Source organism: Dermacentor variabilis, chromosome 3 (assembly GCF_050947875.1).
Source record: "Dermacentor variabilis isolate Ectoservices chromosome 3, ASM5094787v1, whole genome shotgun sequence".
Classification (NCBI taxonomy): Eukaryota; Metazoa; Arthropoda; class Arachnida; order Ixodida; family Ixodidae; genus Dermacentor; species Dermacentor variabilis.
In genome coordinates, this window is record NC_134570.1 from 45,391,931 (window position 1) to 45,405,074 (window position 13,144).

A 13,144-nucleotide genomic window follows, 5' to 3' on the forward strand; every position below is an offset into this window, starting at 1 on the left:
AATCCACGCAGGCAACACTGCTTGAAATCAAAAACAGTCTGTTTCACAATATTGAGCATAAGCTTTTCACTGTTGGAGTATTCCTCGACTTCTCCAAAGCCTTCGATTCAATTAAGCACGACGTTCTACTCCATAAATGATACAGATATGGCATTCGTGGAACACCTCACGGGCTACTGCAAAGCCACTTGTCGAACCGCACTCAGTACACGCGACTAAACGATGCCGTATCCGTCTACGAAATAATAAAATTTGGTGTTCCTCAAGGATCCATACTGGGGCCCCCTTTTTACACTATATATCAACGACATAGTAAAACTTTCATCTTATGCTGACATTGTTTTATACGGAGATGACGCGAGCGTTTTCTTTCCCTTTCTTTTTCCCGGTTTTCATCTTCGTGAGCTCCAGCGCCGTTCCATCTCCTGACTACATGAACTCACGCAGTGGCTTGCGGTGAACAAATTGAAATTGAATGTTAAGAAAACTAAATTTATGCTTTTCCGTCCTAAAAGTAAGCCTACAGATTATCCCATGCTACTCCAGTTCAATAATACCGTGATTAAATCCACAAACGCTTGCAAATTCTTAGGCGTTCTTTTTTTTTTCGTGGTGACCTAGTTTGGGGTGATCATGTAAATCACGTCCGTTTACACGTAGCGCGATGTATATTTGTGCAAGCCATCGCATTGGGTACCTGTTGCCCTTGCAGATTAAAAAAAAAAGCAATTGTATTTTGATCTAATCCACTCACAACTGGTATACTACTATTTAATCTGGGACGCATGGAACCAAACGGATTCAGCCAGATTATTTTCATTGCAGAAAAGAGCTTTGCGCGCTTGTTCTCCATATCCGTCCATGGGTGACGACTTATTTCGGGGATTTATTGTTCTTCAATTCCCACAGTGCCATAAGTATTCTGTTGCCGTTCATACTTATAACAAAATTAAGCAGGTCATCGCATCTTTTCGAAGCCCACACCTGAACAGAAGTATAAGCTATAGTCTACGAGTTACCTCTCTCGTTTCTACTCGCGCCCGGACTAACTACCAACACATAGATAAGCAAATCGCTACACTATGCGATGTGTGTCCCTCAATAACTGATGACACGGTTGTCTGTAAAACTATTTTTCAATTTAAAAAGAAAATGAAGATGCTATTTTTAATTAAAACCGATGCCCCAAATACTCGTGATATGTATTGATTGTAGTGTTAGCCTCTCTTTCTATCATCTTTTGTATCGTGCATTGTAGCATTACTGATGTATTTTCTTTCTTTTATAAAGCCAAGCGTCTTGATTAATTCGCAACCATGCCAAAACTAAACTGTAGAATCTTTGTTTTGTTTTGTGCAATAAACATGTTCATCCTTCTGCCATCGATGTATGTGACCCGGGGTGAGGCCTTGTCAGGAAGTATGCTATTAGCTTCATTCTTTTGCCTCATTATGTGGGCATGTTCTGCATAGACATGTTCATGTCCGAATAAACTGATATGATTTGATTTGATGTGATGTGATTTAACGGCAGCTCGGCCCGTCGGAATAAAAAAGATTGCTACACAAGCAATGGTTTAGCGTAACATGAGCCAATGGAGAGCTAGAAAAGCATTTTTCTAAGCAAATCTTAGTCCCAGTAGTCGCTGTCCGATTCCAGCCGGTTCCCGGTCGTGGAACTGAGTCCAGTTTTGTATGGACCCGTGGAAGCGTATGTTTTCCGCATCCCCGACACACAGGATTTCCCGGTCTGTCATCATTGTGGCGTGGAAGTCTCTGCCTTATGGATTAGCGATATACGTACTGTCGACGGTGTGTCTGAAATGGGAATAATTAGAGCCGAGGCCGACTGCCGCAGCAAATGCTAGGTCATTGCAGTGTTTTATAGCGATACCTGAGGCGGCTGCTGGTCAAATGCAGCGATTATACTCACTCCAAGTAGCTGTACAAGAGTGTTATGTTGGACTAATTGGTTGAGGAGCGGTCCGAGAAAACCAGCGCAACAGCAGGACCATTCAATAGAAAATTTGTCGTAACCCCGACAGTAGCAGGAGCTACAAAGGAAACCCAGTGCGGGTATCCTCAGAAAATAAAGCCTCGTAGTTGAAGAAAAATTGATGTACCATGAAGCATTTCCACGGCTGCAGCGCAGTGATTTCTCTTTTGTGACTTCAGCAGGAGACTGTGGCAAGGCGCCAATTAAACCTAATTAAAAATAAAAAGCGGTCGTGTTTTTTGGGCTTCTGCTAGCTGATAATCTGCTTTATTATTATAATTTTTTTCGTTCGGGCAAACTCCACCGAATTATCGCAAAGACTCTCGAGAATAAAAGTACCGACAGCGGCACGTGATGAAGATAAAAGGAACAGGAGTGTCGGGAGCTCGCTTGATACGCCTCCTTGAAAGACGAAGCTCTGAAACGCGTCGGTCACTATGATAAGCCCGCCGCACTACGTCCTACCGCGCACATTCAGATGCCCTGAGCCGGCAGGAAGCGAGTGAACGGAGTGACCCGTTTGAATATTGGATGGAAGCGTCTCTAACGCATCGAATAAGGACAGGATCTGCATGTCCCTGCATGATTATTCAAGACGGGACGTATGATACGTAGTCTCCGCTCTGTACTTCGGGCAATGAGACAAGAGAGATCGAACACCTTTCTGTCGCCTGACGCCGGATGGCAGAGTGGCTTTGATGTTGCGCTGCTAAGCCAAAGGACGCGGCCGGGATGAGATGCAAAAAAAAAATAATAACAACTATAATAATACCCGTGTACTGTGAATTGCATCTCACGGTACACGGGCGGTCGAAATTAATCCGGAGTGTCCCACTACGGCGAGCCTCAGAATCACGCCATGGTTTCGGCACGTGAAACCCCAAAAGTTATTTTTTTTTTTTACACAGTTTCTGTGGTCGCACCCAAGCTATACCGTGGTTGAAGGAACGGATGCTCTTCTTGAGAATCTTCAAAAGAAAGGCGTCCCACGTGCATGCGTACAACACCTTGCGTTTCCAGAAGGATCCGCCATTGCCCGCAAGAAAGCTTCACGCCTTCTTACATTTGTAATAGAGAGGCACTGACCTGCTTGGACGTACAGGTAGTAAGCATCCAAGTCACACCGCAAGAGACGCTGAGGCGGCGCATATGCCGGCCGATAGATAGTCAGGATAAACCCGCCTGCGGCTACAGCACAGCACAACCACCACCGCAAATATATTCGGATTGTTTCTCAGATATCCTTCAAAAAAAAAAAAAAAAGAACCGTTCCGTTTACTGGGGATTCTTTTGAAACAGCTTTTTAATTCAAATTAATTTCGTCACTTTGGTGGTGAAACCTACGAAAAACCTATGTGAAAAAAAAATTTCGAAAATTTTTAATCAGAATACTGTCATACGAGCAAATGTCCCGTTTCAAATATTTTCGCTGCACTAAAGCAACAAATGCCATTTTTTTATGTTTCACAATTTATTAGTTCCTTCTTGGTGACCCCTACCAACCCGTGATTCTGGCGCAAGGCAAAACTTTCGGCATACATCACGGCTGCAAGATTAAAAAAAAATATATTGTGTCCAAAAAGAAGATGCTAAATCATGTGCATTAAATAACACCGATTTTAATCACCTTAGATTCCCTTGGCACAGCAGATGCTGTTTAACAATAAAATTTCAAGTTTCATTCACGATGCTGCGTTGGCCGAATACCGATGCTTAATTTTTATTCTCCCAGGTCTGATTTCGCACCTTCTCCTCAATGTCTCTATTGCAACGAACCTGAATCTATGGACTACTACTTTATACAGTTTCGTAGGTTCAACGTGCACAGAAAACGACTTCTAAACGCTCCCCTCCGCCAACTTGGATTGGTCATTACGCTCCCTAAGATACTGTCTCTTGGTACGTCGGCACCAGGACACTGCAATAGGAACGTATGTGATGCCATACTTAAGCGAAACAAAGGGGCTGCCCTGTTAATTTTATCGGTTTACTTTCTTTAATACGAACACAAAAATATTAACCTGAAGTTTTGAAATAACATAGCCTGAAAATTGATATTAACGGTTAGTATTCACTTATCATCATTTTTCAATTACAAAATTCTATTCAAGCATTCTTCCCTCTTTACCTACTGCCGCCCGATTCATGGCCGATCCCCCGTAGTGGGTTCAGCCATATCCGTAGGCACCAAACCAAACCAAACTTGGCAAGACTCTGCAAACCAGCTATTACGTCGTGCGGAATGGCGTTGCTCACTTGAACGCGACGGTTTCATCCGAGAATTTTTTTTTTCCCCTTACGTGTTTGTTGAAAGTGTGGCGTGCGCTTCCCTTCGAATCATGCATGATCTAGCGCACGGCACTCATCGGCGAAAGGTGCGAGTGGAGGCTTTTTGTTATCCTGCAAGTTCAATCTACGGCGTGCCACGAGCTGTGTCTCGTCGTGACTATAAGTGCGGAACGCTCCGTGAAAAAACGTCGTGCAATGTTTGTTCACTCTCCGTAACACCGGCTCTGAGTGTCCGACGAGCAGCAAAATTAGTAAGTAGATTTTCTTTTTTTTTCTAAATGATAAGGCTGGGTAACGTTGTCTTGTCTGCTAACTGTTAGATATGAATACATGGTGTCGCGCGGAGTGGCGGGTGATTCTGTGGAGAGGCTTCGTATATGTTGCTATACAGTGCGACTGTGTGCTGGCCATAGTACTTTTCATTCATTGAAACGCGTTTTATTTGCTCAATTACATTGGTTGCATTATTTTAGACGAATAAAGGTGAAGTTGCTTTTGAAACCTCTGTGGCACTGTAATTCATTTCCATCCTGTTCGCTCACCTCCCTAAGGAACCTAGTGGAGCACTTATTGCAGTCAATAGCAGCCTTATTATGGTCACATTAAGACATACGCCGCTCCTATAGTTTAATAACATGCTGGCTCTTCAGCTGAGGTGAGTCCCAAGCTCGCCTCAGCCTGAAAAGAAAAGTAACTGCTGGCGTAGCGGTCGAAATGCGGGACGCTAAAGAAATTTTAAAAATTCATGAGATCTTGACGTCACTTGTAATTCTTTATCTTTTGCTAGTTGTTCCCCCGACCCCGACACGTAGATGGCGACGGTTGCAAAGACCCGCCATTTTCTTGACATGCGCGCTTTTATGGAAGCTCCGCTGCCATTTACATATACTTTGGAAGTTATGCATACAAATCTGTCGCCCTTAAATGTGAATGTGTTTAGAAAAAGTGTATTTCAACAAGGGACGATACGAACACTGAGCCACCATCACGGCAAAATGGCACGAGGACGATAACATATACAAGAAACGAAGGATTGTATACATGGCACGTTCCCAAAGTAGTGTCCGAGACTTCACTCATTAACAGATAACATAGACCCTTGGAAAAGCACAGTTAAACATGAACTAATTGTCACATGCATAAAATAATGTATGGTTTTTTTTTTTTTTAGAAAAAGTTTATTTCGACAAGAGACGATACGAACACTGAGTCATAATCACGGCACGATTCCACCCGGACGATAACATGTAAGAAACGAAACAAAGCGCGTTGTCAACGTAAGTAGTGTCCGAGTCCTCACGCACCAACATATAAACACGTATACCCACGGAAAGGCACAGTTACACATAAACTAAATGCCACATGTACACAATTAACACTAATGACATGACAAACACCCCCTACGAGGAAAGTGTACCTCACAAGCGAAACGTTTGGACAGGGCCACGAGATACCACTTTGTATAACCTACATAATTTCTCAACATACCTACGTAGATTCTTATCAAATATTTTTTTTAAAATCTCAGCATTTTGCAAAAGCAGCTTATATTGCGCATTGAAGTTACACGCCTAGTAAAAGCCTTTAATCTAATTTAGCCCGAAAAGAAAAACATGCATCATTTATTGCTAATACAAAACAAAATAATATAAAGGTCAGCCAGCCGCTAACGGCAACCATCTAACCATCCCGTTTTGCCTTTTCGCGCTCGCGATAACAGCAGCGATAGTGCGGCTCCAACAAACTTTTGGTCACGGGCCTTGTCAATCTACTGCGCCGGAATACAAAGCGCGTTTTTAAGTTGTTTGACTGTTCCGACAGCCTATGTTCAAGTTTTGAGATAAAAGACATACGCAGTACGCCTCAAGACTACTATGTAAAAATTTTCACATAACTTACGGCAATCTTGATTCGTAAAATTGTCGCTATGTACAAAGGAAACCCGTTGAAAGTCTGCAGGCTTAGATTTTAACGCACGCATGCTGCTCAATATCATCACGCATGCGGTTCTTGCTCGCTGAATTTAGCTGGCTAAGCCGTGCATGGTTCTTTTGATGATTGGACAAATATTGGCCATTTCTCTATAGATTGGCCCACTTTGTAGGTATTCATCAGACGAAAATTCCTCGTGGGCAGAGCAGTTTAACACAGCGTCTCAAAGAGCAAGCTGTCACGATGGGGAAGTGCAATGCGAGAAACAGGCACGTGGCGCACGCACCAGGCTTTCACAGCGAAGCTGGCTATGGCGAGGATCTGGAGCGCAGACCAGGAATTTTTCACACGTGGGCCGATCCCGAAGATAGTGCAATGCCGGGTCAACCCGCGGCGGAGGCGCAGTTCGCCATTAAGGGGCCCACGTACACAACTTCGCTGGTCATCCTTCTTCACTGAGTTTCTTGACGTGTGACTTTTGGCACGAAGGAAGTATGCCCGCGATCGTGCGCGAATGCTTGGGGCGTTTGGCTGCTATGCCGGAAGGGTCAGGTTCTGTCCTACCATCGGTCATGCATTGTTTTATAGCGTTATTGGGCAAACTTCACGGACTTTGGACATATCTGACTCGAGGTGCGTTGACCGTGCGCGACAGCGTCAGAGCGTGCACGAAATCGCAAGTTGGATAAAGATACGAGGTGCAGAAACGTTACTTTGATAATTGAGAGTGCAAGGCCTTACTTGAGCCCAAACCCTCAGCCACGTCCCTCTTTACCCTTCCCCCTTTCAATAAAGTTTATCACCACCACCACCAGAGTGCAAGGTCTGCGTGTGAGGCACGCGTGTGATGATGTTGGGACGTTGGGACGTCACATTCAAAGTATGCGGCCGCGTACTTTCCAAAATTAGCTGTGCTTAGCAGTGGACTACTTTTTTTTCTATTCACTCATCCCTAAAGAGGGATGAGTGAGCACTTCTCGGTGGCAGTTGCCAGCCTGCTTCCTCCTCGTTTCTATCTCTGTCCATTGTACACGTGCGCTTTCACATCAAACAGTAGTAGTAGTAGTAGTAGTAGTAGTAGTAGTAGTAGTAGTAGTAGTAGTAGTAGTAGTAGTAGTAATATCTTCCTCGTTATCAGAGCTCCGTACCGACTCCTAATGTTTAACGGGTGGCCATGTATGTTCTTCGAGGCAGTGTCATTACGGACCTTTCTCAGTAGAAGTCTTCGTCAAGTGGCTGCGTCAAAGTGAAATACAGACGAACACACGCCCACTCCCTTTAACACTGTCACCTCAGTGAGGTTCACGTGTATTCATGAAACAATGAAGCAATAAGATTCCTCTAATTGTTCGCACATAGACCACGAGCACTAGAATGTTGACGTGATACGGATAAAGCCGTTGTAGTAGTCCGCCAAATATGCTCGCGGCATCTCCTGATAAGGTCACGTATTGAAGCCATCGGAACGTATCTGCGGCAGGCCCCTGGTACACGAGCACGTGCGTAAACACCCTTCACAAAGTTCGCCCAACCTATCAGAACGAGATAACACCGACACCTTTCTCTCTCGTACACCCATAAAAGCATCGAAAGTGCACTCAATCTGCGCTATCGCGGAGGCGGTGGTGGCTCCTTGGTATCGCACGAAAAATAATCCGCACCCTTGCGGCGTTCCGATAAGCGGCCGGGTTCTCTATACCGGATAACGCTTCGATGACAGAGACGTGTCGACAGCTCTCGTGCGCTAAGCGCTCTGTGCACGCAAGACGTGAAAATAAGTCGGCAGACAAGCTGCGCACTTTCGCTTCGCTCACGAAGGGTAAGTCAGGTTCTATATTTACGCTGGGGATCGTTAATAAAAGGACAGCTCTCGGCTGTACGGAACAGGACGCGTTCGAACATGGTTGAGAGACGAGACGTACGACGAAGAACGCTGGGAAATTAGTACGTGCCTCAAACATAGTACAGCTATCACTATGCCGCTTGTGACAGCACCGTTTTGCGATAGCAGACCGACAATAGACAGCGGATCGAGATTCGGTGCCGGAAAGCAACCTGGCATTGTCCGACACCACATGCTCCACAACGTGACATGATAGAAAACATCACGATAAGTTTCGTTTTTTTTTTTTTTTTTTTGAGATAAGCCGCAATCGATGAATAGGCGAGAATCGAGGCTGGTAATTCGAGCTGGAATATTGTGCGACGCTCAATATCTCAAAACATGAGAATATAGATAACATCAATAGAAATGATATTTTCGCGAGATAACTTATTTGTGAGGTAAATAATCAAATGGCACATGTGGTTAAAAAAAAGGACAGCAAGAGAAAATAAGCGATGCGCGCCATCTTGCTACGTGCCATTTCGAATCGCCTCTCTCTTCCGCATTACGATAAGCAGAGAGTATTGTTTCGCGTGCTGGCAACGTTGCGAATATAAGAACGTTCAAGACGCATGCACGCGCGGACGCATACCAGACTTACACACGTCACAGAGAAAGTACACCCGATTATAATTACAATTACTTCATCAAAAAATATGTAATTGATTACAGTTACCAAATACTGCCACCACGAAAGTAATTGAGAAGTTAGTAAAAAAGTAATCGATTACTTCTATGTCACTTTTTTTTTTATTCGACCCTTTATCAACGTTGCACACAGGCAGCAAATAGAACGAGCTGGCCTGACACTTTCAGTGCGGTCTTTCGCGCATTGTTTACCTTCACTAACAACTGCTTTTTAATATTTCCCGTGGTCATCTTCTCTCTCTCTCTCTTTTCTAGTGGAGACATCAGGCAACGATACTGGAAACTCGCTCCATGTGCAACGCTCGAGTTGTAACTTACGAAAACCGGGCGCACAAGATTGCGGTTACGTCAACGCCGCGATGCTCTCACATTCGGGTCTGCCACGAAGCGCAGCGCTTCGCGTAGCAGACCCGAATGGGCCAATGAAAAGCTGAAAGAAAAAAAAAATCGTCCGCGTGCGATTTCCTGGCATCCGCGCCCGAAGTGGCCGTCGCTGTCGAGACATACATACCATCGCAGTTTCAATTCGTCGGCCAACATCAGGTGGAAGCGTCCGTATAAGATGAGGAGACGAATACTGCAGACTGTTCGAAAATGCGCGTGCGCGAGAACTAAAAAATAAAATGATTTGATTTGATTCGTTCCCACCGTGTTCGAGTTCGAAAAGTTGCGTCGTTTGCGCTGCAGCTTGTCTCGTCAATGAAGTGACCGTGGTTGTACGACGGTTACTGAAGAAAAAAAAAACGTGATTGAATTACAGTGACCACTAGCGTATATATATATATATATATATATATATATATATATATATATATATATATATATATATATATATATATATATATATATATATATATATATATATATATATATATAGAGAGAGAGAGAGAGAGAGAGAGAGAGAGAGAGAGAGAGAGAAGTAATCAACCAATTAGAAAACTACGTGTAATTTAATTGATTACATGTAATTCCCTTCGTACAAGTCTGACACACCCGGGCAGGGCACGCACAGCTCTCACAGCCATGGTTGTATACTGTCCGTGCGAACTTTCTCAGGTGGTTTTTGACATTGAGGAAAAGCATGCGGAGAAATCGCTAACCGCATGGGCGGTGCGCATGCGCAGTATATATCACCCGAGCCGCGTTATTAGTCGAGCGCACACGAACAGCTGCAGCTGGGACACAGAGGAAAGGGCACAATAAAAACCGCCGTTTTCAGTCGCTTCTCTGCCTCTTACTTTCTGTGGGTAACGTACTTATTATTTTTTTTCCCCTCCAAGTTGCCCTCTTTCTTCTTTTTTTTTGGGGGGGGGGGAGGGGGCGGGGACAGGGGGGAGGGGAGGTACTGCACACGTCGTCAGCACTCTTCCTGTTCAATCAAGGTCGATCTTGCCTCTCGAAGTCAGGCCTATACCACGACGAAACCTAACCAGCGGAGTGTCAAAACCCAAACGATATCACCGATTCCAGCAGCATTACCCAGTTATACAGGATACCAGGTTGCAAGAGCTACGGTGCAACCACGCGCAGCTTGTTCGTGCGGGCAACCACGTGTAAGCCGGAACTTGGGCACGTCGTCAACGTTGCGTAATGGCTGCGTGCGCGTCCGAGAAAGTTTGCACGGAACTGACAACCGTCGACGCCGCTCATTAAGGAGCGCACCCGAGAAATCAGCACGTTTTCATTGGAGGGCACGCGCTGACACGGACACACCGTGCGGAAGGTGACGCTAGCTTCTTCATGCATTGGGGCCGACGTGGGCGAGCAGCCTTATCTCCGGTGCACCAGACCCCGTTATTACGGAGTCCCGCGCTGTGATGCCTACATACGAGCCTACACGTAGAGAACCTTCGCGTCAATGTGTTTCTATCTATACGCGTTCGCGGCGCCCTTCCTTATTATTCGGCAGTCGGTGGTATAGTCAGCCTCGAGCATGTTTACAGACCTTAGTTGCGTCGTTGGCGGTCTATTTTTGTTTGGCAAACGGGGGAAAAGAACTCCCAACTGGAAAATACCCTTAATTAAATCCCGCCTGCACAGACGAAAGGACGACGTATTCATGTTGCAAAACATGTTCAGATCTACATGTCTTGAGGACGGGATAATTAATGACCTTCGCTGACATCGCGCTGATTTGCAGGGAGAATCTCTGCGAAGAACACAGCGGTCGCTTGAACTTCGTCGCTGCTATTCGAAGAGAATGCAGAAATGCGAGAACGCGTCTTAGAAGGAGCCTTAATTCTAGGAGGGTTCGAGTACCAGGAGCCATAGCGCGAGTGTATACGAAGTCGGGCATGCCGGGTCGAATTCGACATTGTAGTATTTAAGTCCATTCCAATAAACGTCAATTTTGTGACAATGCCACCAGCGAGCTTTATTAACTCTGGGTCACGGTATCGAAACAAACAGTTTAACCCCCGTTTTTTTTTTCTTTTTTTTTTTACTTAGAAGAGAAAGAGAAGTGTGACTGTTTGGCCGGCTGTGACATAATTTTGCTTCACCCACCCAAATCTTCCCACTCCCCTAAGTGGGCGGATATCGGCCACGAAATGAGAGTGACAACAATAACATCAGCGCCCCTTGGTAAGTGTGTCGCGGTTGCACAAGCATCCCCCGGTGACAGATGCGGAATGCATGGACAACGCTTTCGGAAGGCCCGACAATTGGGACCCGTGACCTCATAGCAAGCACCAAGGGTGAACCTCACAATGGGCGCGTCGCGCGCGCCCTCCGGTATAATTTGCCCGAACTTATGCGATGCATCTACTGAAGCAAAGAGATCGCGCCACTCTCCTCCAAATTGAGAGGAGCACTTTCATTCTCATTGTTACTTCAACTCCTGTCGTACTCTATGTAGGAGTCGTAATTTGTCTCACTGTTCAGGTATCAGGTATTTGGTATAGAAAAACTTTTCGCAACTTTTTTTTTTCTATATTTGCGTACGTTGTTTTGTCGGGCAGAGGTTACGTCGTGAATGACGCGATGGTGAATAGTCTTCTACTTGAATGTCAGCGTAGTCCCGTTCCTACGCGCCTACACGTCTACATGTAAGCAAATTGCAAACACCTACGTTGGATGGAGCTCAGTGCTATGCATGTCCAGTTATAAGCATCAGTTTGTGCTTTAACATAAAATTTTGGCACGCCTAATGAAACATCATGCTTGGAGATTGATTACGAACACAGTTAATGTAGACGAAATTCAGGTGTCAATACGCAAGTACAAATTCTTCGCTTCATTTCTTTTTCTTTTATTAGCCCCTCCTTACCATCCCTTAAGCTCACGGAAGGTGATTCCAAACGTTTTCCGCGTTATGTCGGTCCACCGAGAAACAAACGCTTCGCGATCCAATCTGAATACCCCAGTTGGCTCGCCTCTTCACCTATACAGCGAACTGTCTCGTTTTCACACAGTTCCGGCCGGTACGAAGAGGCACGAACACACCTCCCCGGAGCCATTGTTTCGGAGCCCGGTGCGACACACAGCCGCGCACGCCCAAACCGACAAGAGGCCCGCATGCGGCCCCCAGGTCGTCGCGGCAGACGTAAACACGCACGCGTGCTTGAGACGCAGCCAGATGCATAGCCAGCGCGCTCTCACCTCTGTCCGCCACCGCGATCAGAACGGCGAGCACTAGGAGAGGGGTCGGTGCCGCCAGCATGGTCTAAAGTCCCGGTACGGCGGCGACGTGAGGGGAGCAACGAGTGTGGTGTCGTGCACTTGAGAAGGCGACCTCTCAAACAAGCCCCAAGCGGCTATGCTGCTCCTCTCCGGCAGCATGAAAAGCGAAACTGTTGGCAGGAATCCCCGCGGCCACGCTTAAAAAGTGGTCCCTCTCGCGCGCCCGTGCGCCGCCGGCTGCTGTCACGCGGAGGGGCGGGAGCAGACCCGCAGGCAGCTTTGCCGAGAGAGAGAGAGAGAAAGATAGAGAGAGGGAGGAAAGAGAAGAGGCGGCGGAGTCGGCCGACGCGCGCGCGCCTTCCGCTACGAAAGCGAGTGCGGCCGGCGACGCGCCCACCTGGCGTCAGAGGTCAGGCGACCAAACCGCACCAATGGTGAGGGCGAGCGCGGGAGCAGACGACGCGGTTCGTTTGACGGCTGCCGGTTGCCCGATGGGCGGCAAAGTTAAAATACTTTCCCGAGTGTGGCACGCCGCGCTGCCTGGAGTGCGTGCATATATCAAAAAGGCGTTCCTCTCATAAACACTCACTTTCCTTCTCTGTTTTTCTCTCTTCTTCTGTTTCTTTTTTCTTGCCCTTTTCTTTTACTTGGCGATGACATTCGCTCTTGTAGGTTCCGTAGGGCTTTCTAGTGCGTGAACCCCGATAACCAGATTGTTATCTTAGTCGCGGTCCGTCCCCGTTTCTCGCTGGTCGGAGTGGTGCTGTTTTACGA

General features: G+C 46.3%; 1 protein-coding gene across 3 annotated transcripts in view; it reads right to left on the minus strand.

Annotated features, from left to right (window-relative positions):
- The window catches only part of LOC142575501 (carbonic anhydrase-like), a 151,605-nt gene extending 138,978 nt beyond the window's left edge, over positions 1 to 12,627 (minus strand). For 2 of the 3 annotated variants that reach the window (XM_075684912.1, XM_075684911.1), the window contains exon 1: positions 12,350 to 12,627. In XM_075684912.1, the coding sequence (XP_075541027.1) occupies positions 12,350 to 12,410 (61 nt within the window). In that variant the 5' untranslated portion in view covers positions 12,411 to 12,627. The remainder of the gene's footprint in view (positions 1 to 12,349) is intronic. The other variant, XM_075684913.1, reaches the window with a different exon arrangement.
- Between the last annotated feature and the right edge of the window lie 517 nt (positions 12,628 to 13,144).